The sequence below is a fragment of the Felis catus genome, chromosome B2 (genome assembly GCF_018350175.1).
Source record: "Felis catus isolate Fca126 chromosome B2, F.catus_Fca126_mat1.0, whole genome shotgun sequence".
Lineage (NCBI taxonomy): Eukaryota > Metazoa > Chordata > Mammalia > Carnivora > Felidae > Felis > Felis catus.
Genome location: NC_058372.1, coordinates 53,602,669 through 53,628,287, shown reverse-complemented (window position 1 = coordinate 53,628,287; position 25,619 = coordinate 53,602,669). Strand labels below are relative to the sequence as shown.

General features: G+C 39.7%; 1 protein-coding gene across 27 annotated transcripts in view; it reads left to right on the top strand.

The window, feature by feature from the left end:
• DST (dystonin) overlaps positions 1-9,948 on the top strand; it is a 503,266-nt gene extending 493,318 nt beyond the window's left edge. For 13 of the 27 annotated variants that reach the window (XM_045057678.1, XM_019830760.3, XM_019830751.3 and 10 more), the window contains 6 exons: positions 1,228-1,345; positions 2,655-2,726; positions 3,661-3,860; positions 4,284-4,394; positions 7,731-7,854; positions 8,674-9,948. In XM_045057678.1, the coding sequence (XP_044913613.1) occupies positions 1,228-1,345; positions 2,655-2,726; positions 3,661-3,860; positions 4,284-4,394; positions 7,731-7,854; positions 8,674-8,936 (888 nt within the window). In that variant the 3' untranslated portion in view covers positions 8,937-9,948. The remainder of the gene's footprint in view (positions 1-1,227; positions 1,346-2,654; positions 2,727-3,660; positions 3,861-4,283; positions 4,395-7,730; positions 7,855-8,673) is intronic. The other 14 variants (XM_045057680.1, XM_019830771.3, XM_019830755.3 and 11 more) reach the window with 2 other exon arrangements.
• Positions 9,949-25,619: the final 15,671 nt, after the last annotated feature.

The window sequence follows — 25,619 nt, the reverse complement described above, 5'->3', positions numbered from 1 at the left end:
AGGGTTGATGTAAAACGCATGAGTTCCTGCTGGTGCATTTTACATGCTTTCCAGGTCCTTTTGAGTTTCAGGGTCATGGGTTGGCTTTGTTTTAGGTTCTATTCCTGAAACTCAATGTTAAAGCATATTGAAAAGCAGCAGATTGTTTTCTGTTTAAAGTGAAGTTTTCTGTTTACCCATCATGAGTCCAGACAAATAGTCAAAGTCACAATTGCATCTTACCTGCCTTTAAAAGAAACTATGTTTACTTGACTGTTCATTTTGCTATGGTATCTGTTGAGTTGGCAACCATGAAAATCAGTATGGTGATTTTTACAAGCTGAACATGAGCCTATTAGAAATGATTTCAAAGTATAAAATTATTTCTCATGGGCTTTCAAAACAAATCTTAGGATCAAAAACTATCTGTACTCTAGACGGTTATTCCAGACTTGCAGAACTTGTAGCATATCCAAGTGATTGGAAATCCATTGAAAGGGTAAGAACACAATTGCCTATTAGTGTCAGTAATTATGGTACAAACAGCTTTAAGACAAAGCCTTTTAGATTCGAAAGCTGTATCACTAATAATGTGTCACTGGCTGTTCTAATATTACAGTAATCCAAAATGGCACACTAATCCAGCCTTTGACAGATTGGTTTACCAGATCATTAGTGATCCAGAAATTTTAGTTGACTGTGAAATTTTTGCTGGTCATGTTCATTTACTGCTTTATCTCTCTAAAGTCAAAACTGCTCTTAGGGAAAACCGAATGAGCTTATGGAGATTATTCCTGCAGATTTCAGTGGAAAATAGTTTTAGTATAAGAGAAAGTTTTAATGAAGAAGAATCAGAGTTTACTAAACTTTCTTTAGAATCTTATTTTGTATAAGCCCTGGCAGGTGGGCCAGTGCTTATTTTGATGTCTGTGTTTAATTTCTAGAAACATCTTTCAATTACTGCCTTACTAATGTTTCTATCATAAAGAAAATTCATTTCTGGAACAAAGCTTCAATATTACACTTGATAACCTTGGTAGCTTTTTTCAAACTGTTTCCTTTGGGCTAAATCAGCATGCAGCAGTCTAACGCAGATCATTTCAAACCCCTTTTTATGAGATTTTACTAATCGCTGTGAACTAAGCAAGAAATTTAAGTTGGTTGCTTAAGCTACTGCAGATTGCATATAATCCTTAGGTGTTTAGCCTTACTGTTGACAATTAGAGGTTCTGTCTTTCATCTTCACAGTTTGGGGACTCCCAGCAGCTGAGGCTCGTTCGAATCCTACGAAGTACCGTAATGGTTCGTGTTGGAGGCGGATGGATGGCGCTTGATGAGTTCTTGGTGAAAAATGATCCTTGCAGGGGTAAGGAGATGCTATGTTATGATAATAATACCATGAAAGTATACCAATTTTGTATTACTTCCCAGCATCAAAAACATGCTGGGTCTAATTTTGGTTATTTATTACGATAATGAACATTTCACATTGGTCTCTGTCAGCCTAAAGTTCCCAAAGAACTTTCGGCAATCATGTAAACCATGTTCTTCTCATTTTTTTTTTTCTTCTTCTGGATAATTATGAGAGTGATAGACAGGAAATACTAGAGTAGATGTATTCATTTTTTAATGAAATGCTCCCATATGCAATTTTCAAAGTCAGTAATTACATCAACTAGGGAAAAGAGTTCATCTGTCATTAAATAGCAAAGTAAAATGAAAGGAAACTGAGGTGAAGAAGACTGAACATGCTGGATGGTAAAAGTTTAAAAGTGAAAGTTTTTTTTTTCCTTTAAATTGGGGGAAGGTAAGGAAAGTGATACCTAAACATTTAAAAATTAATTATCAACTGCTAACTTGATGCTTACTTGGAAGCTGTAGGTTAGCACATTAAAAATATAAACATATGCTACTGTATAGCTCACTCCATATCTACCAGCCACAGAGTCCTTGATTATCTTTTAATTTTCCTTATCTTTCAGATCCCATAGTCGATTTTGGAATTCTTAACTGATTTACCTTACAAATGGTCATTTGATTGCAGTCTCTAGTTAGGTCCCCTTTACTTAGTAGGTCCATTTTTCTTTGAAAAAAGGAAACAATAAAATTCTGTGATTTTCTTTAACCTGTGAGCTCATTTTACTCCTCTTAAACAAACAACCACAAATGTTTGTGCTGATACTGATAGGCTACCCTGCGGGAGGCCGGGGTTCTTCCGGTGGGGCCTGTTTGTTAATTTAGTGATGCACAGGTGTATCAGAGTGAGCCCTGCTCTGCCAAGGGCACCTTCGATCAGCATACAACCCTACAGGTAGCTCTGCTCTCTGCAAGTCACAGATACACCCCAAAAAGAGGCAAAATAACAAAAACTCCCTTTCTTAGTAAATGCAGCCTGAAGTAATGTACCTTCATTTATGAAACAAAGAAATGAGAATGTGTAGCATCCTGTCGAGTTGCTTAGAGAGGCTGTCGTGGCTGCGGCCAAGTCTTCCAAATAGGTTTTTCTTATGGAGTCAAATCTCAGAGTGCTTCTTTTCCTGATGCAACTTTTCTTCTAAAATGTGTGCTAAAAGCCGGATCTGAGCACCCTTTGCATATTCAACTACTGTACTTTGTTTCTTCTCTTGCTAACAGTATTCTTTAATGTGATTGGTATCCTGTGTCATTTTTTCTAGTTCATCATCATGGGAGTAAAATGTTACGTTCGGAATCAAACTCTTCAATTACTACTACTCAGCCTACTATAGGTTGGCAACCCCTCTCTTTGCCTCTCCCTCTTACCTTTTCTCTTTCCTACTTTTACATTCTTGCTTTAATCATTTGTTTTAAGATAACACGCTTCATCCATCGCGTATGGCTTAACTCATATCCAACTGAGCTGGTGCTTCCAAATTTAAATTCTGAACCGTTGACACACTTCCGGTGTGTTGCACACGTAGGTGTTCTGTAAGTGATCAAACACATGCTAACACGTTGCTCATTGGGTTCTTGTGGAGTGTTCTCCGTGTGCATATGTGTTTGTATGAGTGTTGCATCACTGATTATCTCCTATCCTTGGGTCTGGTGTTTGTTATTTGCATGTTGGTTAAACAGACTTTTTGGAGGCATAAAATAAAAATACTAGTTGCCTCATTTAAGTGAAGAACCTGAGAGTTTATATGTTGTCATCATGATTAACAAGCCATCTCTCATTCTGTGTAATTCTATTGTTTAATTAATTCCAGTGTTAAAAAACTGGCATTCTCCTTACCTCAGTAGTACATGCAAAAGACACAGTCCCCGCCTTACTGGCTTGTCTTCTCAGTGTGCAGAAAGGGCGATGAAACCATGTGGGCATCAGTAGCTGGTGGATTAACAATATTTTAGCATGAGCTTTCCATTTTCATGCTGACTCTTTCTTTAATAGTGGTTATTCTTGCTGGTGTCTAGTGTTAGAATAAACACACTATTTTTTTTTTCTTTCCCAAACTTACTTGTATCCAAAAGGAATGCATTGTAAAGGAATGCATTTAACTTTTTGTTATGCTGAGTTGGAGTTGGCATGGCAAAAAGATGTTCTTGAAATCCTCAACTTAATCTGTGGTGCCAGCTGGTTGTTCTTCCCGTAAATTGATTGAGCATCTCTTTTTTTTCCCCCTTCCTCTTTTGCTTGTGTACCTCGTTGTGTGCCACGTAATGCAGCCAAAGGAAGGACAAACATGGAACTTCGGGAGAAGTTCATTTTAGCAGATGGTGCCAGTCAGGGTATGGCAGCCTTCCGGCCCCGGGGCCGAAGATCGCGGCCTTCGTCACGAGGAGCTTCACCCAACCGCTCAACGTCTGTGTCCAGTCAGGCTGGCCAGGCGGCCTCTCCACAGGTCCCTGCCACCAGCACACCCAAGGTAAGACTCAGCTGGGAAAGGTTGTCTTTCTCCCATGCAGTCACTGTCTCTGGTATACTTTTGAATGTTTTGGGACCCCAGCATTTGAAGGACTGCCTTCTCCATTTGTATCCCTTCTCACAATATGATGCACGAAGGATTTAAAAACATGTATCTACGTATGTGCTTTTGCTTTGTGGCCCATATGGAGACTGTCTATTTAGGGGCTTTGGTTACCTTTCAGATTGGTTTTTCTTTTTAAATAAAGCTTTATTTTTTTATTTTATTTTTTTGATGTATATAATTTGCCATCCAATCTTTCCACTTATTTTTAATTGTTATCATTCTTACTGTGAAACATTACTCTTTGCTATGAATGTCTCTTTCTGTGGTTTGTTTTTTATCTGCTGTCCTTTACATTTGATTTGCCATTGTTCCATACAGATTCTCCATCCTTTAACACGCAATTATGGTAAACCATGGTTGACAAACAGCAAAATGTCAACTCCTTGTAAACCAGCAGAGTGCTCAGACTTTTCCGTGCCGTCTGCAGAGGTATCGTAAGGCCCAGATTCTAGTCTAACAGTCTTCTTTAACTGAAACTGTCACCCACTAACATTGCTTTACCTCTCCCTTAACACATGCACTTTTGATAATACCACGTCTTTTTACAGACTTCTATAAAATAATAAACAACTCCGCATTTCTGGGAAGACATGAGAGTGTCTTTTCTCTCTTGGGAGAGTGAAATACAGGAGATTATATTAGACTTATGTCAAGTTTCTTTTAGAGCTCATGGTATGCTTGTGCTTCTAGACATTATTTGGGCAAGAAATGCAACAATACCCCTTCAGGTGAGAGTGAGAGGCAACGTCATTTACAAGTATTTGCTTAAAAGAATATTTATTAAGTGTAGACTGTGAGCAAGGTCCTTCCAAATGTATGCTACATTTATTTCTGCACAAGAACACTGGGTGGGTAAGACATAAAAGCCTTTTAGTTTTCAGTGGCGGGGGGGTGGCTTAGGTATGAAAAAAGTTATCTGGCATTTTCAATAGGTATGGGTCTTTATTAGACTTTAAGGATTATTATTTAAGTGTGCTTCAGCTTTTTATATGGCAGGATTTATGGAGATAAGATATTTAGGTCATGTAAAATGTGCCCAATTAGCTCATATATCAGACCATTTCATTCAAGTGAAAATCAACCAAATATATTTGAAAGAAAGTTCTCTGTAAAATGACACACACATAGGTATCAAATGATCACATACTTGATTAGAGGTACAATAATTGGGGTGATGTCCCTAAATAGCTTTGCTTGAAATGAAGTCCAGGACCCTTTTATGAAAGTGATATATGGTACCTGTAAAAAGCCCTGTATGCTTTTCAAAACACTTTCTAATCTACTATTTAATCCTTACATCAGTAGTAAGAGGTAAGCAGAGAAAATTTCATTACTCTCATGATTCAAAATGTCATTACTGGTAATGGTAGAATTGAGGCAGAAACAACCCATTCTTCAATTCTTCCTCATTCCCTGACCCTTCATTTCCACCCTGTCACTTATGGTGAATCTAGTGTAACAAAAACTGAGAACAGTTCAAGAGGCCTCAAGCAACATGTATGTTTTAAATATTTAGGGCTATGCTGCTATGTTCCAATTTTTTTAAAACTAGAGATTCCCCCAGATTAGAGTTTAAGTATGTTATTTTAACTACTATAAAACTATGTTTCGTTTCAAATAGCCTCATTAGACAAAACAACCGAAGAGAGAAAACAACTAAGGTATATACCTCTATGGAGGGGTCTGGGAGAATCCTAGGTAGGGTTGGTGACCCTAAAATAAGAGCAGTCAAGGCCTTCCGAGAAGAATGATTTTACATGGCAATGAATTCTGCCACCTTGGGTGATATGTTTCATAATTTGGGGGTCCTCACTCTTTTGTGGGTTGTCAAGATTCTTTTAAACTTAGGAATTTAACTAGATGAAAGTTGTCAGATCTTGGGCAGATCACTGCCCTCCTCAGGCCCTCATTTTTCACATTTGCCAAAAAAGTTGTGATTAGGGGAACGTAAGGATTAATTATCCTTACATGGATGAAAGTATTTTGAAAAGTTAAGGTTTTTTTAAATGTTTATTTTGAGAGAGAGCGAGTAGGGGAGGGGCAGATAGAGAATCCCAAGCAGGCTCTGCACTGTCAACATGGAGCCCATCACAGGGCTCAGTTCACAATCTGTGAGATCATGACCTGAGCCAAAATCAGGAGTCTGATGCTCAACCTACTGAGCCACCCAGGTGCCCCGAAGAGTTAAGTTATATAGGTATACAAATCACATATTAATTCTGTCCTTAAATGTATGCATAGAATACATATGTAAATGAATTTTGAATATTACATTTATATTAAATTGCAACTCTAATATATCAAAATGTCTTACATACACATTTACAACTAATATGAGAAAAACTAATTTTGAAAAAAAATGGACACATGGGGTGCCTGGGTGGCTCAGTTGGTTGAGCGTCCAACTCTTGATTTCAGCTCAGGTCATGATTCCAGGGTCGTGGGATCAAGCCCCACATTGGACTCTGCACTAAGCATGGAGCCTGCTTAAGATTCTCTCTCCCTTTGCCCCTCCTGCCCACTCATGTTTGCTCACTCTGTTTTTAGAAAAAAAAATTTTATTTAAAAAATTCCCATATACACCTGTTGGGATGAGCACTGGATGTTGTATGGAAACCAATTTTTTTTTTTAATTTTTTTTTTCAACGTTTATTTATTTTTCGGACAGAGAGAGACAGAGCATGAACGGGGGAGGGGCAGAGAGAGAGGGAGACACAGAATCGGAAACAGGCTCCAGTCTCTGAGCCATCAGCCCAGAGCCTGACGAGGGGCTCGAACTCACGGACTGCGAGATCGTGACCTGGCTGAAGTCGGACGCTTAACCGACTGCGCCACCCAGGCGCCCCAGGAAACCAATTTGACAATAAATTTCATATTAAATAAACAAAAATAAATAAAAATAAAAAATGCCCACATAATTTGTACAGGTTCATTTCCTCTGAGCAGCTCCCTGTGAGTTCATTGAAGCAAGTGACATCCCTTATACTTCATGGGAGATTTGCTTATTTTGTTAACTTTGGGGAAATTTTCAGAATGTTGTAGTGGTCTGGAAAAAAATGCAGTGATTTTAGGCTTATAATAAAATCTCATGGTTGTGATTGCTTTAGGCATTCTCTGTGAACTCCTATAAGAATTTTTAAAGAATTTTCCCTAAGTGTTGCCCACGTGTCTCCTGCATAAAGACCATAGAAGGAAATGAAAGTAGGTGAAGTGATGTGGTACCAAGTTGTAAAATGTCACTGCCTCTTTTTTGCAGTTAAGTTTGTTTAAATGAAGACTGTTGAGGCATCATTTACTTATTGTTCTGTCAGTTTTATTTCTGGCTGGTTCCCTAAAAGCATTGGAGGCACCAGAATATCCAAGCACAGCTTTTTCAGAGTCCCATTCTCTCTCTGTACCATGCACTCCCTACCTTTCTGGCAAGACTCTTCTAACTCCATAATGTTCACTGACAACCTGAAAGATACTAATGTGCTCACGGTTTAATTTGCCTTTTTTTTTTTTCCCTTGCTATCCTTTGGGGAGCTCTATTTCTGTGTTTTCTCTTCCATATGAATTCCTTTTTAACTCAGGGAGGGAATAAAGAATGAGTGGGAAGAAGCAAGTGGAGAGATCCCCATGCCACGTCTAATTGAAAAGCCCCTCCCACTCCCCCTCCTGAGGAGGCCCAGTGCAGGGGCTTCCACCAATCTGTAACGTGGTGTCAGTGGAATATCGTGGAACAGGAACGATTTCTTGAAATGTCCTTTCACTGATTAAATACAGGGAACACCAATACAAGGAAGCAAGCTTCGACTTCCAGGATATTTATCAGGGAAAGGCTTCCACTCTGGGGACGACAGTGGCTTGATAACCACCGCAGCCGCCAGAGTCCGAACACAGTTTGCTGGTAAGTGTGATGTGGCTCTTTCTGTGATAGCTTTTTGCGGTATGATCTGAAGGTGAAAGTCCCTGTTCTTCTTCATGGCGGATGAAATAACAAATTGACAGTGCTGTATTCTTTCAAAATGACACATAGCCCTGTCCAACAACGGTAGGGGATAAATGACAAGAAAATCCCTTTTGGAAAGTACCAAAGGAAGATGAGCATAAAAAAAAACTAGAGCAGTATCCTACCCCTTTACACTGGAAGCTCTTGGCTCTTCTGTCTGCTTACAAGTTGCCTGGGCTCTATTTTGGGTGGTTGGAAAAACCCAACTGGGCTGGGCCTTACACCCGTGCTAGTCCTGCTTCTTCACAGAATAGTGAACCTGGTCCCTGGGGTTGTGGACTCAGCAAGCATGAAGTTTCTTTAAAATTTCAAGACTTCTCTTTTAAATTCCTCTGTGCTTCTAATTACTTATCCTCGGGTAAAGCGTTTGCCCCATGTCTGCCCTGCACACATCCCTAGGTACACATGTTAAACTTTGGAAAGCATAATGTTAAATTCTAGGTATATTCCTTATATCTGTTTGTAGGAAATGGAATCCTGTCTAAGCCCAAACCTACCTTTTGTCTGTAAGCCTACCTTTTTGTATATTATATTGACTTAGAGTGAGGCTACCGACCCTAGGGAATGCAAAAAGGCCACGAATCCACAAGTGTCTGCCGAGTGCCTGCTAGGTGACAAAAAAAAATGTGTTGAGATTAAAGGTGGCATTAGGTTTCAAGAATGTGTTGTCGATGGCCCCGGTAATGAGGGTGGTTCAACTCCGTCCTCTCTCCTCAGATCCCAAGAAGACTCCCAGCCGACCAGGAAGCCGAGCCGGAAGCAAAGCTGGCAGCAGGGCCAGCAGCCGCCGAGGCAGTGATGCGTCAGACTTTGACATTTCGGAAATCCAGTCTGTGTGCTCAGACGTGGAGACTGTCCCCCAGACACACAGGCCTACGCCCCGAGCAGGTTCTCGGCCCTCCACAGCCAAGCCTTCCAAAATCCCCACGCCCCAGAGGAAATCACCTGCCAGCAAATTGGACAAGTCCTCAAAGAGATAGTGCAATTGGTTCCACCGTGGCCCTTCCTTGAGCGTTTATTATTTAAGTTTGAAAGATGTAAAATATGATGTAGAAATTATTGTGAAATAATTGCAAGGAGTTGAGTTTAAAATTCTGCAGATGGCCTTATTTGTGTATTTGTCTTCTTATTTTATCTGTATAATTTCTTGTCAGATATTCTGGGGGTTAAAGTCACATCATATGTGAGGGGGAGGAAAGAGTCTAACATGCACTAACATTTCCGCACTGTAAGGTGTGGAGCACACACTAGAATCGGTGACTGTACCTACAGGTAAGTCCTCATCCTCTCCGACAGCCACAGCACGACAGCCGCAGCTAACGTTAAGGATACCTCATGACATTTTCTTGCTTTTGTAGACACTCTGAGAAGCCAAAAGACACACACCGGGCATACATTTTGAGATCATTAAAATGTAAACTAAAAGGGGGAGGGCAGACAGACGAACACAACCACGTACAGTTCTTTAAGCAGTGTCTGACAGAGAACTCACAGGAAGTTACTTTAGGCACTTACCAGTGCTATGACATTCGAGAACCTTACAGCATTTCTGTGCCATCGCTTCACATGAGGCCAGAGGCGTCCCGGATATTAGACCTATTATACTGTAAGAATATAATTATAAAGTGCATTCATATAAATGTGAGGTTTTCTTTTGCTTGAGTGGACAGTAGCACCTGTATCATTGAACTCATTTTGTATCAAAGCAATTTTGCTTGCAGAAAGCTATGAAATAAAACATGTCCCTTAACTACATTGCTATGGAATTAATTTTTTTCCCCAGGGAAAATCCGTGTATTTTTTTATGAGCAATATCAATTTGGAGTGACCAAAAGATACTTAAAAATGGGTTTATTTTGATTTCTCATCTGAAATAATCATGTTCTGGTATTATATCTATATTTAATAAATATATACATTTTAATTTATTATGTATACTCACATACTATAGAAAGATATTAGTATGCATTTAATAAAACCTATTCACTTGAACATGTGGAATACCTGATTATTTAAAGAACTTTTTCTATCGTTTGTTTGTTTTGAATAAAGGTTGTACGTCTGATGTATTTTTACTAATAGTGTGACAGGGTAAGTTTGGGGGGCATCAAAACACAGGGACACAATAAGGTATGTACTAAGAATGACATTAACATATATTCAGTATTCTACAAATATTTTTAGTACCAACCGTGTGCAAGCTCCTGTGTTCCCCTGAGGCTGCAGGTTCCTTGCTATCTTCTATTCAAGGGCAAAACAGTTCATCAACAAGCAAATCACTCAAATCACTAAAAAACGTGAATTAAAACCAGGGGATGTGTGACAGGGTGCTGATTTTATTATTAAGGCAATATAGTGATATTTTTCTGGCCTGTGTACATTTAAAAATCGAGTGATCAAATTTTCCTAAATACAAAAAATGGCCGTTAGAAGAATGGCCAATCCTGATTAGGGCGTGATAGGTTATGACTCTCCCCAGAACTCCGTAAATTTATCTCAGCAAATGTTGTTGAGGCTCAAGGGGATAGTAGTATGTTTTCCCTGCTTGGCCTTGTTCACAGAGGCCAACAGAGAAGGGCCTGGAGTCTCCACTGACAGAAATTAGGTGCCGCTTTTAAGTGATAGTAGTTCCTTTTCTCTCCAAGCATGGGTCTCAGGTGGGAGTCCTTGATGGAAAAGGGTAATCCTAACCTAACAGATCACGTGTTGTCATTCATGCATTTATAAACGTGTCATCCGAGAAAGCAGTGGGAATTGTCCTTATTCCTTCGGTGATTTGAGTGTGATCACATTTCTACTTCAAAGACAAATTTAAGAGAATGTTTTTTATCTCAGCCTCTTTGAATGCCACCCCTGTTAAAGACCTGGGGATTTTGCTCTCTCTCTCTCTCTCTCTCTCTCTCTTTTATAAGTTAAATAAGCTTTTGAAGAAAGACAAGTGGTTTAAAATACTTCAGAGAATTCTTACGGAACTGCTCCTAGTTATCAGCAGTTGCCCTTATGGGGAGCTTTTCAAACTTTGATGCCTGATCTTTGTTTCCTCTTGAACTAATCCTTTACCCACAGGTTGACTTCTGAAGAGTCCTCCCATAAATTTCAAGGAATGTAGCAGATACACCTCTTTCCCTACACACACATACCTTCTTCCTTTTCCATGTCTCTTTTTTCATTTTTCTCTCTTTTTCTTTAAAAAACATGACATTGAGGGGCGCCTGGGTGGCTCAGTCGGTTAAGCATCTGACTTCAGCTCAGGTCACCATCTCGCGGTCCGTGAGTTGGAGCCCCGCGTCAGGCTCTGGGCTGACGGCTCAGAGCCTGGAGCCTGCTTCGGATTCTGTGTCTCCCTCTCTCTCTGCCCCTCCCCCATTCATGCTCTGTCTCTCTCTGTCTCAAAAATAAATAAACTTTAAAAAAAAAAAACATGACATTGAAATGAATCTCAACTCTAAAAATCTTTTTTTTTTAATATTTTTTTTTGAGAGAGCGCACGTGAGGGAGGGGTAGAGAGAGAGGGAGACAATCTGAAGCAGGCTCCAGACTCTGACCTGTCAGCACAGAGTCTTTGTGGGGCTTGAACTCCTGAACCACGAGATCATGACCTGAGCCGAAGTCGGACACTTAATGGACTGAGCCACCCAGGTGCCCCATCAACTCTAAAAATCTTAAAAGTTTGGTTCTGTTAAAAGATAAATGAATTTTTTTAAAAATATTTATGTATTTTGAGAGAGAGCATGAGTGAGGGAGGGGCACAGAGAGAGAAAGAATCCCCAGTAGGTTCCCAGCTGTCAGTGCAGAGCCCGACATAAGGCTCGATCTCAGGAGCCATGAGATCCTGACCTGAGCTGAAACAAAGAGACGCTTAGCTAACTGAGCCACTCAGGTGCCACAAACTGAGGAATTTTTATAAAACTTTTAGGAGTTTTATAAAACCTTTAGGAGTTTTGTGGTGCCTGGGTGGCTTAGTTGGTTAAGTGTCTGGCTCTTGATTTCTGCTCAGGCTACTATCTCACGGTCTGTGAGTTCAAGCCCTGTGTCGGCCGCTGCGTTGACAGTGTGGAGCCTGCTGGGGAGTCTCTCTCTCCCTCTCTCTGCTCCCCCACTTGGGCACTCTCGCTCTCAGAAATAAACATTTTAAAAACAATGTAGGGGTTTATTTGAGCAAAAATCTATCGGAATCAGCACCAAACTGGAAGTGGTTGGGAGTGCTCCACTGACAGGAGCTCGGGAGAGATAGAGAGTAGACAAAAGTGAGGAAGGAAGGAAAGTAAGGAAATTGTTGATTGACTATAGCTTAAGCCCTAGTTGGCCGTTTGTAATTGGCTGTCCTTGGTATTTTGATTTTTTTAAATTTTTTAATGTTTTATTTATTTTTGAGAGACAGAAACAGCATGAGTGGGGGGAGGGGTAGAGAGAGAGGGAGACACAGAACTCAAAGTGGGGTCTAGGCTCTGAGCTGTCAGCACAGAGCCCAACGTGGGGCCCAAACCCATGAACGGTGAGATCATGACCTGAGCCAAAGCCAGACATAACTGACTAAGCCACCTGGGCATCCCAAGGTATTTTGATTTTTAACGTTGAGGCATTTACAGGCTTTAACTTTGGTTTGCTAAGTTAGGCCATTAAGACATTAGAGCCACCTTGGCCTAAAGGTCTTCTTGTTTAAATAACAGTTCTTAAGCACTAGGGAACCATGGAGTAGGTTTTTGGCTTAAAAAATAAAAACTTAACTAGTTCTGATGTACTGCTACCTTGTTTTGAAATAATGGAGCATCCTCTTTGATTTCAGTGTAGAACTAGATGGGCCTGGCCAAATATCAGATCTGGTTCCTTTTATGGCACGTGCTGGTGGAAGGGCTTGGGAGGTGCCCTGTGACTGTCAGGAATTGACCTGTAAAGCTGAAAAGGAGGAGAGACTAGGAAAGGATGTTGCTCCCCCCCCCCCTTTTTTTTTTATCCATGTAAAACTTGCTTTCAGCATTTACAAGGGAAACTGTAATGTAGTGCAATGATTTACTCCTTTTTTGACAAGATGCTTTGAAATGCATGTGCTTTATTGTCAATTGGGTGAGCAGATAACCACCCAACAGTACAAGTGCCCAAGCTGTTGTGTGTGTATCTGATGACACTGCCACTTGGCCATGACTTACCTTTGGGGGTCCCACAAAGAAGGCAAGGATGGACACTTTGTCTTTAAGTACTTTAATAAGTTCCCTTCAGTCATGTTAGAGATTGACTTCATGCTTATCAAAATCTGGGAAGAGAATAGAGTCATGGGTAACACGTTTGTGCAAGAAATAGTTCATATGACAAAAATCTAACAACCTACCGAATTCTAAAACTTGGGTTGATTTTATGTAATTTCAGAGCCTATGGAAATGTTGGCTATCTAGTTAGGATGAAGGATGACAAAAATGGAATTCTTTCTGCTTCCAACATGCTAAGACTATATGCAAAGCACAATGTGTTCAAAGGGATTTTGTATTGTTTTACCACACTTCTATTATACTCCATTATTTGAAATTAAAAGACTGCATAGGATATGAGAATAAAATAGAGATTAAGAAGATTTCAAAAGTTATCCTCACCTAAAAACAAACCATTCGTTTAGAATATTACTAACATATACCTACTTTTACCCCAGGGCAAAGACTAGGCTATTTAGTTCCCAGGGCCTTATACTCTAACTTCCATGCCCGTAGTCTCCAGCCCTCTTTGATGGGCATATTTCTATCAATAAAAGTTTTTTGAGTAAACCCTTCCAATATATCCATGTTAATTTCTTCCAAGGTATTTTTTTGCATGTATTTTATCATTAGCTAATTTTGCAAGGCTCAACATAATCTTAGAGTATGATCTATCTTTAACAACATCAATACAGGTATATATGTACATATTTGAAATAGACAACGTAAATGTTCATGAATGTTAGTTTCCTCCTCTTTCTTTTAAACAAAATGAAATTCGAAATAGATATCTTATTTTCCCACATCCCCTGCGGTCACCTTGTGTACAACCTGCTTTAGAGATCACTGTTCTACACTATTTTCTTCTGCCACTACTCACCCATTTTTCCACAGGGTAGAAGTGTGTTCTACAGTTCCTTTCTCCTCTGCTCCTAGTTAAGCAAAGACACATGCCTTTGCTAGTGGTTATCTGTGGTTGTAGCCCTGCTTAGCTAGTCTCCAAAAACTCAGGGTTGGGGAGGGGGAGGAACACATCAATATTTCCAAAGCCACAGTTTCCTTCTGGCCCTTGTTACCTCTCACCTGTCTTACTACAACCAGTGCCTGTTTATTTCCTTACTTCCCATGTCTTCTCCAGACATCATCATGTTGGAGAAATTGGCCTCATGGGGAAGGACATGCCTTTTTGAGGTGAAGAAAGAGTGATTAAAATGGGATAAGAGAAGTTAAGGGAGTTACCCTGCACTGGCTTATTTCTCTCAGCAAATTAGAAAATACAGTGTCCTGCCTGGGGTTAAGGAAAAGGTTCTAGGTTAAGGTTTTGGAGTTGAGCAGAGAAGAATCAAAGTAGCTGAGACCATGGGTTTATAGTTACCCTGATCTACAGGGTGCAACGTAGTATAGGAACAGAGGGGACAGAAGGTTAATCTACAGCTGGGGTCCTTCCAGTCAGGTTCAACAGGAAGAGCAAAGGGTTTGAGCAATGGAAGGAAACAGAGGGCAGAGGCTGGGTTTTTACCTCAGAATCAGGTTGTAGGATTCCCACAGGAAAGAGTTTGGGAGGAAGGCACACCATGAGTGGAGCTTGGATCAGGGCGGTAGGAAGCTAGAGCAGTACGAATGAGCACACAGGAACACATGTATGACCACGAGTGATTTATATTTGGGGCATTGTCTAAGGGTTACATGAATGTGAATTTTGGTGGCCTCAGTATTTTGTTAAAAATTAGTCTCAGCTCTTCCACATCTTGATTTTTATTGTGCTTATGGCAGAATCTGCATGTAGAACACAATAATAGTCACCTCCTAGATTTGAGGAATGGGTGGAAGATACTGCCTTTCAACTGAGCTAGGTCGTGCTTCAAAGCCCCAAGTAGGCTGGTGTGTGTTGGTGTGTGTGTGCATAGCTGTGGCTTTTTTTTTTTTTTTTAACATTTATTTATTTTTGAGACAGAGAGAGACAGAGCATGAATGGGGGGAGGGCCAGAGAGAGAGGGAGACACAGAATCTGAAGCAGGCTCCAGGCTCTGAGCTGTCGGCACAGAGCCTGATGCGGGGCTCGAACTCACGGACCGTGAGATCGTGACCTGAGCGAAGTCGGACGCTCAACCGACTGAGCCACCCAGGCGCCCCTAGCTGTGGCTTTTTAAGAAGGCAAAAGTCTCTGGCCTCAGGAGTGTAGTATGTTGATACATACTTGTTAGATCTGGCTGTAGGCAAGAATTAAAAATGAACTGCCATAAAGACTAGGTTTCTGAAAGAAGCAAGATGGCCTTTCAGAAGGAGGACGGACCAGAACATAACATAGTTGTGTTTTTAATTACTAGTGTAGAAAAGTTTGTTTCAAAAATAAGCAGTTGTGGAAATATGATCTGGTCAACAATTTAGCCACAATATGCCTATTTGGGAATTGACCAGTCAATTCAGGGAAATAGAATAGGTTTGAAGCAATGTCTTCAGATATAAACTATATAGTATCCCATCATGGGGGGGCCTGAGTGGCTCAGTCTGTTAGGCGTCCGACTTCGGCTCAGGTCATAATTTCATGGCTCGTGAGTTCGAGCCCCGTATTGGGCTCTGTGCTGACAGATCACAGCCTGGAGCCTGCTTCACATTCTGTCTCCATCCCTCTCTCTCTCTGCTCTTTCCCTGCTCATTCTCTCTCTCTCTCTCTCTCAAATATAAATAAACATTAAAAAAATTTACAGGGTCTCATCAGTGATTAATTTGGAGTTGTTTCTCCTGGGAAATCTTTTTGCTTCTTCAGATACTTGATTATGCCCATATTGATTCTTTTAGTCTTAACATTTGTATGTCAACTTTGGTCTGTAAAGCTCTTAACATAAATAAATATCTTATTGAGGTTCTCAACCAGTCATTAAAATAGGAGATAAGTATTATTTGCATTTAATGAATAATTTGAATGAAGCTAGAAGGGGGCTTGTTTTTCCGAGCTTACACAGCTAGAACATGAGTAGATAAATATTTTCATACTGAGACCAGTAGTCATTCCACTACACATCACCATTATGTCAGGGCCTACACATTCTTTTCTAAAGATGGCACCTTCATAAAGAAGACACGATCGTGACCTCTCTCAGGAAGCCACACCACATCTGGATTTTCCAGAGCAGCAAACTTCATCTTAAGATAATTGGAGTGTTGGAAATGTCTTGTGTTCCATAACTAGACTAATTTTCCATTGTTTCATGTCTCATCAAATTATCTAGTTCCAAAAAAAGTAGCAACCTTTTAAAATTGGCTTGCTGAGGAAGATGGTCTGTTTTGAGATAGCTAATATTTAACATCCCTTTTCCCTCCAACCACTACAAGATGCGTAAAATGTTTCCCTGTAAAGTTGATTCATCGCTTAGTTACCAGAGCCCTGATTCTTCTTGCTGCCAGATAAGTAATCTAAATGCCTTACCTGAATTAGACTTTTGAATATTCTGCCTTTTGTTTAAGTTCATTGAAAATACATGTGGATAAATATTGTAACTCTTCATTCACCATGTCATGGTATAGTATTTTCAAGGCAAGTGTTTTTCAAAAATTAACTTCAGGTGTGGAAACATATATAATGTAACCTAAACAAAAAATATCTAATTAAGATATGTAAGGAATGATGTACATTCAGATTTTCCTGCTTCATTTTTTACTTAGTTTGACAATAGGGCTTTACAAGGTGGTCCTAGGCATTTATCCTGAATCTATCACTTAAATATATTTCAGATTATCTTGGTACTTTCACGCATATGTTCTTTTGCTCATCTGGCTCTCACCCTACTCTGAAAATGCATCTTTTAAATGTCAGTTTATATAAAAGTGTCAGAATCCTTTGCTTTTGTCGAACCGTGTATAAAAGGTAGTTAATTCAGTGAATAATTTTGTTTAGTACAATCCTTTGATTTATATTGACTGCATTTTGAAAGTGGGATTCTTACACATTTAGTGATATGTTTCATTATCAACTTCTATTATAAAGCTATGTTTGTTAACTGTAGAAAGTTTAGTAAATGCACAAAGGTACAAAGAGGAAAATAAAATTGCTAATCACCCCACTACTCAGAATAAGTCGCTGATAAATTTTGTAGGTAGTTGTTATTTTGTTTAAAATTTTTGAAGTCATATTGTACTTTCTGGTTGGTATCCTTAGTTACATACTTAAACTAAAAAAAGTCAAAGACGATTGAGTTGTTTATCTGTATTTTAGTCTTTAGAAGTAGAAATAGAATGATACCTATATTGCTTTCCTTTTCTGGACAATGATTTCCCCAAAACTGGGTGATTTCAAACAATATATCTCAGAGTTTCTGTAACCAAGAATCTGTATGAGTCTTAACTGGCTCCTCTGCTTTCATGATCTCTTATGAGACTACGGTCAAGGTTCCCACTAGGGCCTCATTCATCAGTGTCACAGTTGATTTGGGACATGATCCACTCTCAAGTTCACTCATTGGTTGGTTAGTTTGTTGTCAAGTTAACTCATAGACTGTTGGACTAAGGGACTCTGTTCCTCGCTAGCTGCCAGGCTAGAGGCCACCCTCAGTTCCTTGCCATGTGTGCCCCTCCAACACAACAGCTTGCTTCATCAAAGTATGCAAACTAAAAAGACCAATAAAGTCCAACAAGATGAAGTCACACTCTACATGACCTAAGCACAGAAATGACATCCTATCTACTTTTGCCATATGTTATTAGAAACAAATCACTAGGTCCAGCCCACACTCAAGCGCATGACTACCAGGAGGCAGGGATCACTGAAGGCCATCTTTGAAGGCTGCCTACCATCATACTAAATCATAAAAGCTGTATTCTAATCTCTTGACCCACTTATGTAATGAAGAAACAGGTTTTAAAATCTCTAAAAAATCTCAAAGTCCTTTTCATCACATGTGAAGAGTATGACATATCAAAATTCAATTGCCGATTCAACATAGTCTAGTTTGGAAGAGGAATGTTTCTCCAAAGCTTCACTTTCTTAAAAAGTGTCATATTGGGAGGGGCGCCTGGGTGGCGCAGTCGGTTAAGCGTCCGACTTCAGCCAGGTCACGATCTCGCGGTCCGTGAGTTCGAGCCCGGCGTCAGGCTCTGGGCTGATGGCTCAGAGCCTGGAGCCTGTTTCCGATTCTGTGTCTCCCTCTTTCTCTGCCCCTCCCCCGTTCATGCTCTGTCTCTCTCTGTCCCAAAAATAAATAAATGTTGAAAAAAGTGTCATATTGGGAAATAAATAAGACAATCATCCAGGCAAAGATTGTTTATCCCAGGCCACAGGAGTGTTATCTGACATTTTCAACAACAAAAACAGGGTAGAGTACAAATGGACATGAGTGGCTCCCTAATGGGGACAATGGAGAGGCACTGGGAAGTTAATGAACATTCTTCAAATACAATGAGAGGATTGATGGAGTGAAGACTCTAGGCTGGCAACTCACTAGAACCCACCTCACCCCTTGGTTAAATGTTGCCTTGCCTCAATTTCCTTCTTCTTAATTCCCCTTCCTTTGTAACTCTGGAGGCTCTAGGTTGCTGTTCTATGGATACATTAGATTTGCTCTACTGGAGAACACCCAATGTTCATGGCTGGGAATATGTGCTTGTCACTGGCACCTAAATGTTCCTCTGCTGGCCTAGAGCTCCAAGGAATTAACTAGTTGGTCGTAGTTAGTATCTTGTTCAAATTTTTTTTCCAAGGGATCTTACATTTGCAGCGTATGCATTTTAAAAGACACATACTCTTTTGTGAAGCAGGGGAAAGTTTGGCAAAAGATAAAACATGCTCTTATGGGCCCTCCCTCCTTGTATACATGTCTCAGTGTGGTTTGACATTTGCTTGGTGCCAGTAGGATCACTTTCATATTCAGAGGAATGGCTTCATAGCATTGTCTAGAAAACCGAAGTGCACAAAACACCTCAAGAGCAGGCACAGTTTTGTGAACTTCAAACCAATGTTTATCCAAGAAATGTCATGTAGAATGAAGCAACACTAGAGTTTTTCACAGTAGGTATACGCCAGCTTGCCTCTGAGTTATTGTTAACCCAGAGACAATCCAGATAGCACTTTTCATACCAAACACATACATTGGTTTTCAGGGGACAGAGCTATTCTTTAGTTTTTATTACTTCTATTACTTTTTATTACTTCTATTACTTTTTTTTTTCTTTTAGCTCTTTAATTATACCTTATCATGTCATGCCATTTTAGGCATATCACACAGGTTTTTAATGCAAGCGTAAGAAAATGTTTTGGTTGGGGTCTTTCAATATATCAAGGCATAAGAGATGTCCTTGGACTCTCTGGATCTCTGAAGACATAGCTCATATAGCTAGCGTCTGATGATTAAACTTTTCCTACATGTACCTGTTCCAGAACAACTGGATCAATAGATCCAAGCAAGCTCCATCCTCTCCCCTAGCTGCTGTACCAATTCCCCTAGCTGCTGCTTTTCTAGGGAAAAGCTAAAGGAATATTAGAGCCATGTTGGAGTTTGACTCCTCCCACCCTCACAAGGCTGTTGGCAGATAGCAGTGGTATGAAAGGAATGGGGAGTGAGCTGAGGCTCAAAATCACCTAGTTACTATCACCTAGTTAATAAGTAGAAGAATCCATGTTTACTAGCCAGTTCTGGTTGAACCCAAAGCCCATCTATTATACCAAGCTACTGTGTGAGTGGTTATTTCTTGGCGTTATTGTTCGTGTCCTGGCCCACATCTTATTAATCAGTTTCTTGCTTTATCTGTTCTTAATTTGAGTACTTTAGGAACTTAAAAAAAAAACTAAACTAAAAACATATTATTCCCCATCCTGCTTCTCCTGCCAACAAAAAAGTAAAACATTTTAAAAAACAGAATTCACCTGGTTCATACAAACATTAATTACCTGACAGCTAAATGTGGGGAAAGATTAGAAAGAGAAAGGCAAAAAGAGAGAGAGAGAAAGGCAGAAAACGACAATTGGGAAGCAGCAAGGAATGTGGTCCTTTTACACTATGATGTATATTCAAAATGCACAATTTGTGCTCAGCTTTGCAAGGAAATCCTTAGCTTTAGAGGATAATATATAAACGTGTTTAGGATTAAGCTGAATTATGGCTCCAACAGGATGGAAGAGTCCATCTTCTGTGCCAAGGATCAGTGATCTTGGCTTATAGTTGCCTCTTCTCTTTGGTATGTCGGGCTTAGGTCTCTTAAGATCAAGGATGGCCTTTGGAGAGAAGTCCCTTTTCTTCCCCACTGCCAGATAGAAAGCTGTTCCAAACCTATATATAGAACTTTAAATGCCAGAACTGAACTAAGTGACGTGTATCTGCTAACAGATTTGTGGACAAATATTAAGGAAAAATGATCACCTGATTCTAGAACACATGTTTGAAAATGCAAAATAAAGCTGATCTGCTTTTCTGCTAAGCTCAGAATATTGCAAAGACCTGTTATCATCTTTATTACCTCCCTTGTATGGCCTCCCTGTTAGGTAGATACACTAGAGTGATTAGCCATCTGGTCACGCATGTCTGTTAATTGACCTGAATGTTAGTTACCAAGCAACTGGTGGTAAGAAAAACTCCTTCCCTCTGATATACTGCAACACAGAAGGAATCTCTTTTAGCTTTAAACCTAAAATTCCTCAGTCATCCTGCCTCAAAGCTTGAGTTTCTAAATCACAAAATACTTTTAAAAACAAATATATAGATTAAAAAAAAGCATGTCGCTTTGTGACCAATGACAACAAAAAAGTAAATATATGGTAGATAAAGATTTAGAAGAGTACAAAAACAATCTGGATATGCTAGATTTCCACCTACAAATCAAAGCTACAATTTAGCAAGTTTTATAAATTTAGGAACAAAGAAACCAAATGCAAAATATAAGAAATTTATCCATAGCATATAGAAGAACAAAAAGTGGTTGTAACTGAGTAACTGACAGCTCTGTGGAAGTCAGTTGGTGATGTTTCAAATGATCTTGAGCTTTATTACTGGAAATATAAGGCCCAGCACAAGAGAGGAGAAAGTCCTGCTTCACTGTGGCACATCTTAACGTGGGCAGCTTCAGGTAAGGGACAAGGATACAGCATAGAACCCTATTGGAAAAGGCTGTAATAATATGGAAGAATAAGAGTTTATATTGTGTGCTTAATATAAATTCCTTCAAGTTAATTATTCCAAAGAAATTTCTTTTTGCAGGAGAATCTGCAAAGTTTGTATGCTAATTACTTTGATTATAACAGATCAGTGAAATCATAGTTAATAGGTTACTTAGCACAACTTTGATGAAAAAATTCACTTAAATTATTACATGGACTGAAAACAATTGTTTTCCAACAACTAACATTTATTGTCTATGTTGAATATAGTCTCTCAAGATCACAGTTATTGTAGTTCAGAAATAACTATTGACACCTGTGAATACTCTGCAGCTGCTCTTTGTACTTTTGAGACAACAGACCTAGGAGCCAGTGTCATGATGACTGGATACAGAATATAGAGAGAGTAATCATCCGTTAAGCATCCTCTAACTGTTCTAAACATTCTCTAACTGATATCCCCCTTCATCCTCCAGGACAGGTTAACAGCAATCTTAGTGTTTTACCCTAGTGAAAACAGTCTTCTCTAAATTTCCATTAACATTACTCAGAATTGTGGCGGATTCCAACCATCACTTTGACCAGGCTGAACGACATTATTTGGGGCTTTTAAGAGCTACAATAATAACGGTTTCCCTGTAAGGCAGGTAATATTATCTCATTTTGGAGATGGAAAACACAGAGGTTAAAGAAACTGCCCAAGGTCACAAAGTAACAAAACTCAGCCTAAGCTGTCTGACTTTAGTGCTTCCTCAGCTTTCTTTAAATATCTGAAGGACCACCAATGGGTAGAAGACAGATTTTTATTTCATGATGAGAAAGAATTTTTATTCATTTAACTATTCTAAGGCGGCTGCCTTGGGAGTAGAGTTGTTATATAAGATATAGGACATCAGCTAAATTTGAATTGCAGATAACGATGAAAATTTTTAGTCTGAGTCCCAAACATGGCATAGGATGTTCTTATATTAAATATTATTAATTGTTTATCTGAAATTCAGAGTTAACTGAGCACCTTCCATTCTTATTTGCTGAATCTGGTTACCCTGCTTGGGAAACGTTATGTTTCCAGGTGCTGGTGATTAAAAACATGTATGATCACATGCAGATGTGTTTTTGAGGCTCTGAGGGGCAGAAGAAGCAGAGGTGGGGTGTTTTGGAGAGTGGAATCCAGATTTCATCATCTTCATGGGCTAGGGGTTGGGGAGGAACAGAATGACTTTACAGTTTATGGCTTTGAGGGACAATAGCTTTTTATGGTCTTTCCATTTTCTCTGTTTCTTGTTCCTTTGGCAGGATCATCTCACTGCTGTCCAGCCCCTGGTAGGTACAGGGGACAGTGGAGATATGAAAGAGGACATTTTGCTCCTTATTGATATTTCTTGAACTGATTGGTGGTGGAGATCCTTGGAAATATATTTATATGGAGGGTTGTGTTCCTACCACGAATTCTGGAATTTTCACCACCAAGATGCAGTATCAAGTATATTTTCTGTTTTGTTCCCTAAGGATAAAACACTGGGAGTATTCCTCTTAGAGGTAGGGATTAGAATAGTTCTGGCAGACTCTCCAAATCACATAAGTAGATAAGTTATAAGTTGGCCTTACTTTGAAGTTGATGAAACCATTGCTTTGGAAACATTTCTTGATGTTTCTGAATGAAACCCTTTAGGACAATTCTTCCTTAATGGACATCTTCTAGCCCATGGTATTAAAGACTTGTCACATGAAACCTTTAAGTAGCTTCATGCTAATAATTGACAAATAATGGAAGTTCAACTGGGGCCCCTTTCAAATTTGGTTCTCCCACGCAATGTAATCTGTTTACTGGAAACAGTTGTTAAGACTGTAAAAACAATCTCTGTCTGGGTGCCAGAACAGAATGCAGGCTGCCCAAGGCATAAAAACTCAGTTGTGCATATGCGCGGAGGTAGCAATATTTCTATAGATGTATTTTTAGGTTACAATTATGAGAAATACTTGAAAATTCCCCTAGAGAGGTGAAACCAGAGCCATAACTTCTTGGGGGGAACAGCTATACAAGAAATATGCCCAGTTTTATAAAATGTTCTCATTATTTCAACTGGTGGAATCCTGCCTTACCTAAAAATAAGATTCTGTTAAGGCACCTTACCAAAAGCAAAACTGAAAAAGCATGACAATCCAAGAGATGAGTTTTTAAAATATAATTTTAGAGTGGGAAAAGCCTTTCTAAGCAAGATACAAAATATAAGAATCATGAAGGAAAGACAGACAAACACCTGCTCATCACAAAAACTACCACAGAGTCAAAAGACAAGTTGGGGAAAATATTATAATGGCAAAGGCTAGAATGTTCTTAATGGACCAGAAAATACAATTCACATTCGAATATAAATGTCTGGGGCATCTGGGTGGCTCAGTTCATTAAGTGTCCAACTCTTGACTTTGGCTCAGGTCTTCAGGCTCTGCACTGACAGCACAGAGTCTCCTTGGGATTCTCTCTCTCCCTCTCTTTCTACCCCGTCCCCGTTAACATGAACACACTCTAAATAAATAAATAGATACATAAATACGAATATAAATGGCTAACTCTACTCAAATATAAGAGTTATGAGATCACATTCTCCCCTAGTAGTTTGGCAAATATAGAAAAGTCTGATTGTATACAGTGCTGGCAAGAACATGATAGAACAGACCCTCAAAATGCACGGTTGCTGAGAGTGAAAATTGAATGGCCTCTTTAGGAGACAATTTGGCAACATCCATCAGAATCTTAAATGCACGTATACTTTGACCTAACAATACTGGTTCTGGAAATGTAGCCAACAAGAATGTGTGCTACACGGGACAGTTTTCCAGGAAAAATAATATTCCCCTAACCAGACCCACTTTGCTTTGCCAACCAAAGACCAAAGTGATGAATTAGCATTGCCTGGGTGTAGAAGGAGAGGGAAATAGAGAAGATATCCGTGGTTTCAAGCCTGCCGGGATGCTGGTCAAGCTGAGCTGGGGTCCAGAGTGAGTGTACAGTTTGTAAACTGAGTCTCCACAGAGAAAGCTGGTGCATCAAGGTGTTAGTTGGGGACACTACATTTCAGTATGGGGAGAGAGGACTCGATGTACATTAACTTCTTTCGCAAAGAGTGGCATTTGAGACACTCCAGGATTCTTCCTCTTTGAATCTAGCTTATTTAGCTTACAGCTTATTTTTTGCTCTTTCCCCCTTGAGTCCTATGTTCTCTGCTCCTCCAGGGTGACATGGCCTTCACTCCCTCCTGGGACTGTGGTTCCCTTCAGATGTGATATGTAGCTCAGTGGGAACATTTCCAGGCCCTAATCCCATGGATTCCTCCATCCTCAGCAAGATGCTGGGCCTCATGCAGCCCCGGGCAGGCTGGCACTCCCCTGCCTCCAGCTCTGCAATTCTCACGCCTTTGCATGCTGTCTCCTAGGAGAGTTTCCCTTTAATCTCACATTCGTCTCAGCCAAAGACAAATGGGTACCACAGACACTTGGAAGAAAGCCACTGTTGATGTGTCTATTAAATATTAGGCCCCAAGAGGCCCACAGAGGATCAACCCTTGCTCCACTGCCTCTTCTCTGTCTTTGGCTTTGCCCGTCCTTAGATTTATTATTTTAACAATTTAATTTTTAATAGGCCATACATTTACTTGACTCAAAACTCAAAACTATTACAACGGTGTCACAAGAAGTCTCAATCTCTCTTCCCTTCATCCCATTTTATTCATTTTGTTTATTTTCCCACTGGTTCTTGGTATGAATACAAGTACATACACATATACACATGCACACACACATACACACACACACAGAAATATGTATACACACAAATACAGCAAGAAATAAGAGATTATACGAACTTTCATTCCTCTTCCTTGGCCGAAAGTATTTGCATCATAATATAAACAATACTACACCTTGCTTTTTCTAACCTAAAAATATCTGGTTATATATAATTCTTATTTTTCACTGTGGCAAAATACACGTAATCCAAAATTTACCATTTTAACCAGGCAATCATACAAGTTGGTCTTTTTAAGACTAGGTTATTTCACTTAGCATAATGTCCTCAACGTTCATCCATGTTGCAGCATGTGTCAGAACTTCCTTCGCTTTTTATGGCGGAACAATATTCTACTGTGTGTACAGACCACATTTCGTTTATCCGTTCATCCATCAACGGGCATTTGGATTGTCTCCACCTTTGGGTTATTGTGAATAACGCTGCTATGGATGTACATATATCTCTCCAAAGCCCTGCTTTCAATTTTTATTTTTTGAGTATATCCCCAGAAGTGAAATTGCTGGATCATGCAGTACTAGTTTTAATTTTTTGAGAAACCTCCATACTGTTCTCCGAAGCTGCTGCACCTTTTGCATTCCCTCCTGCAGTG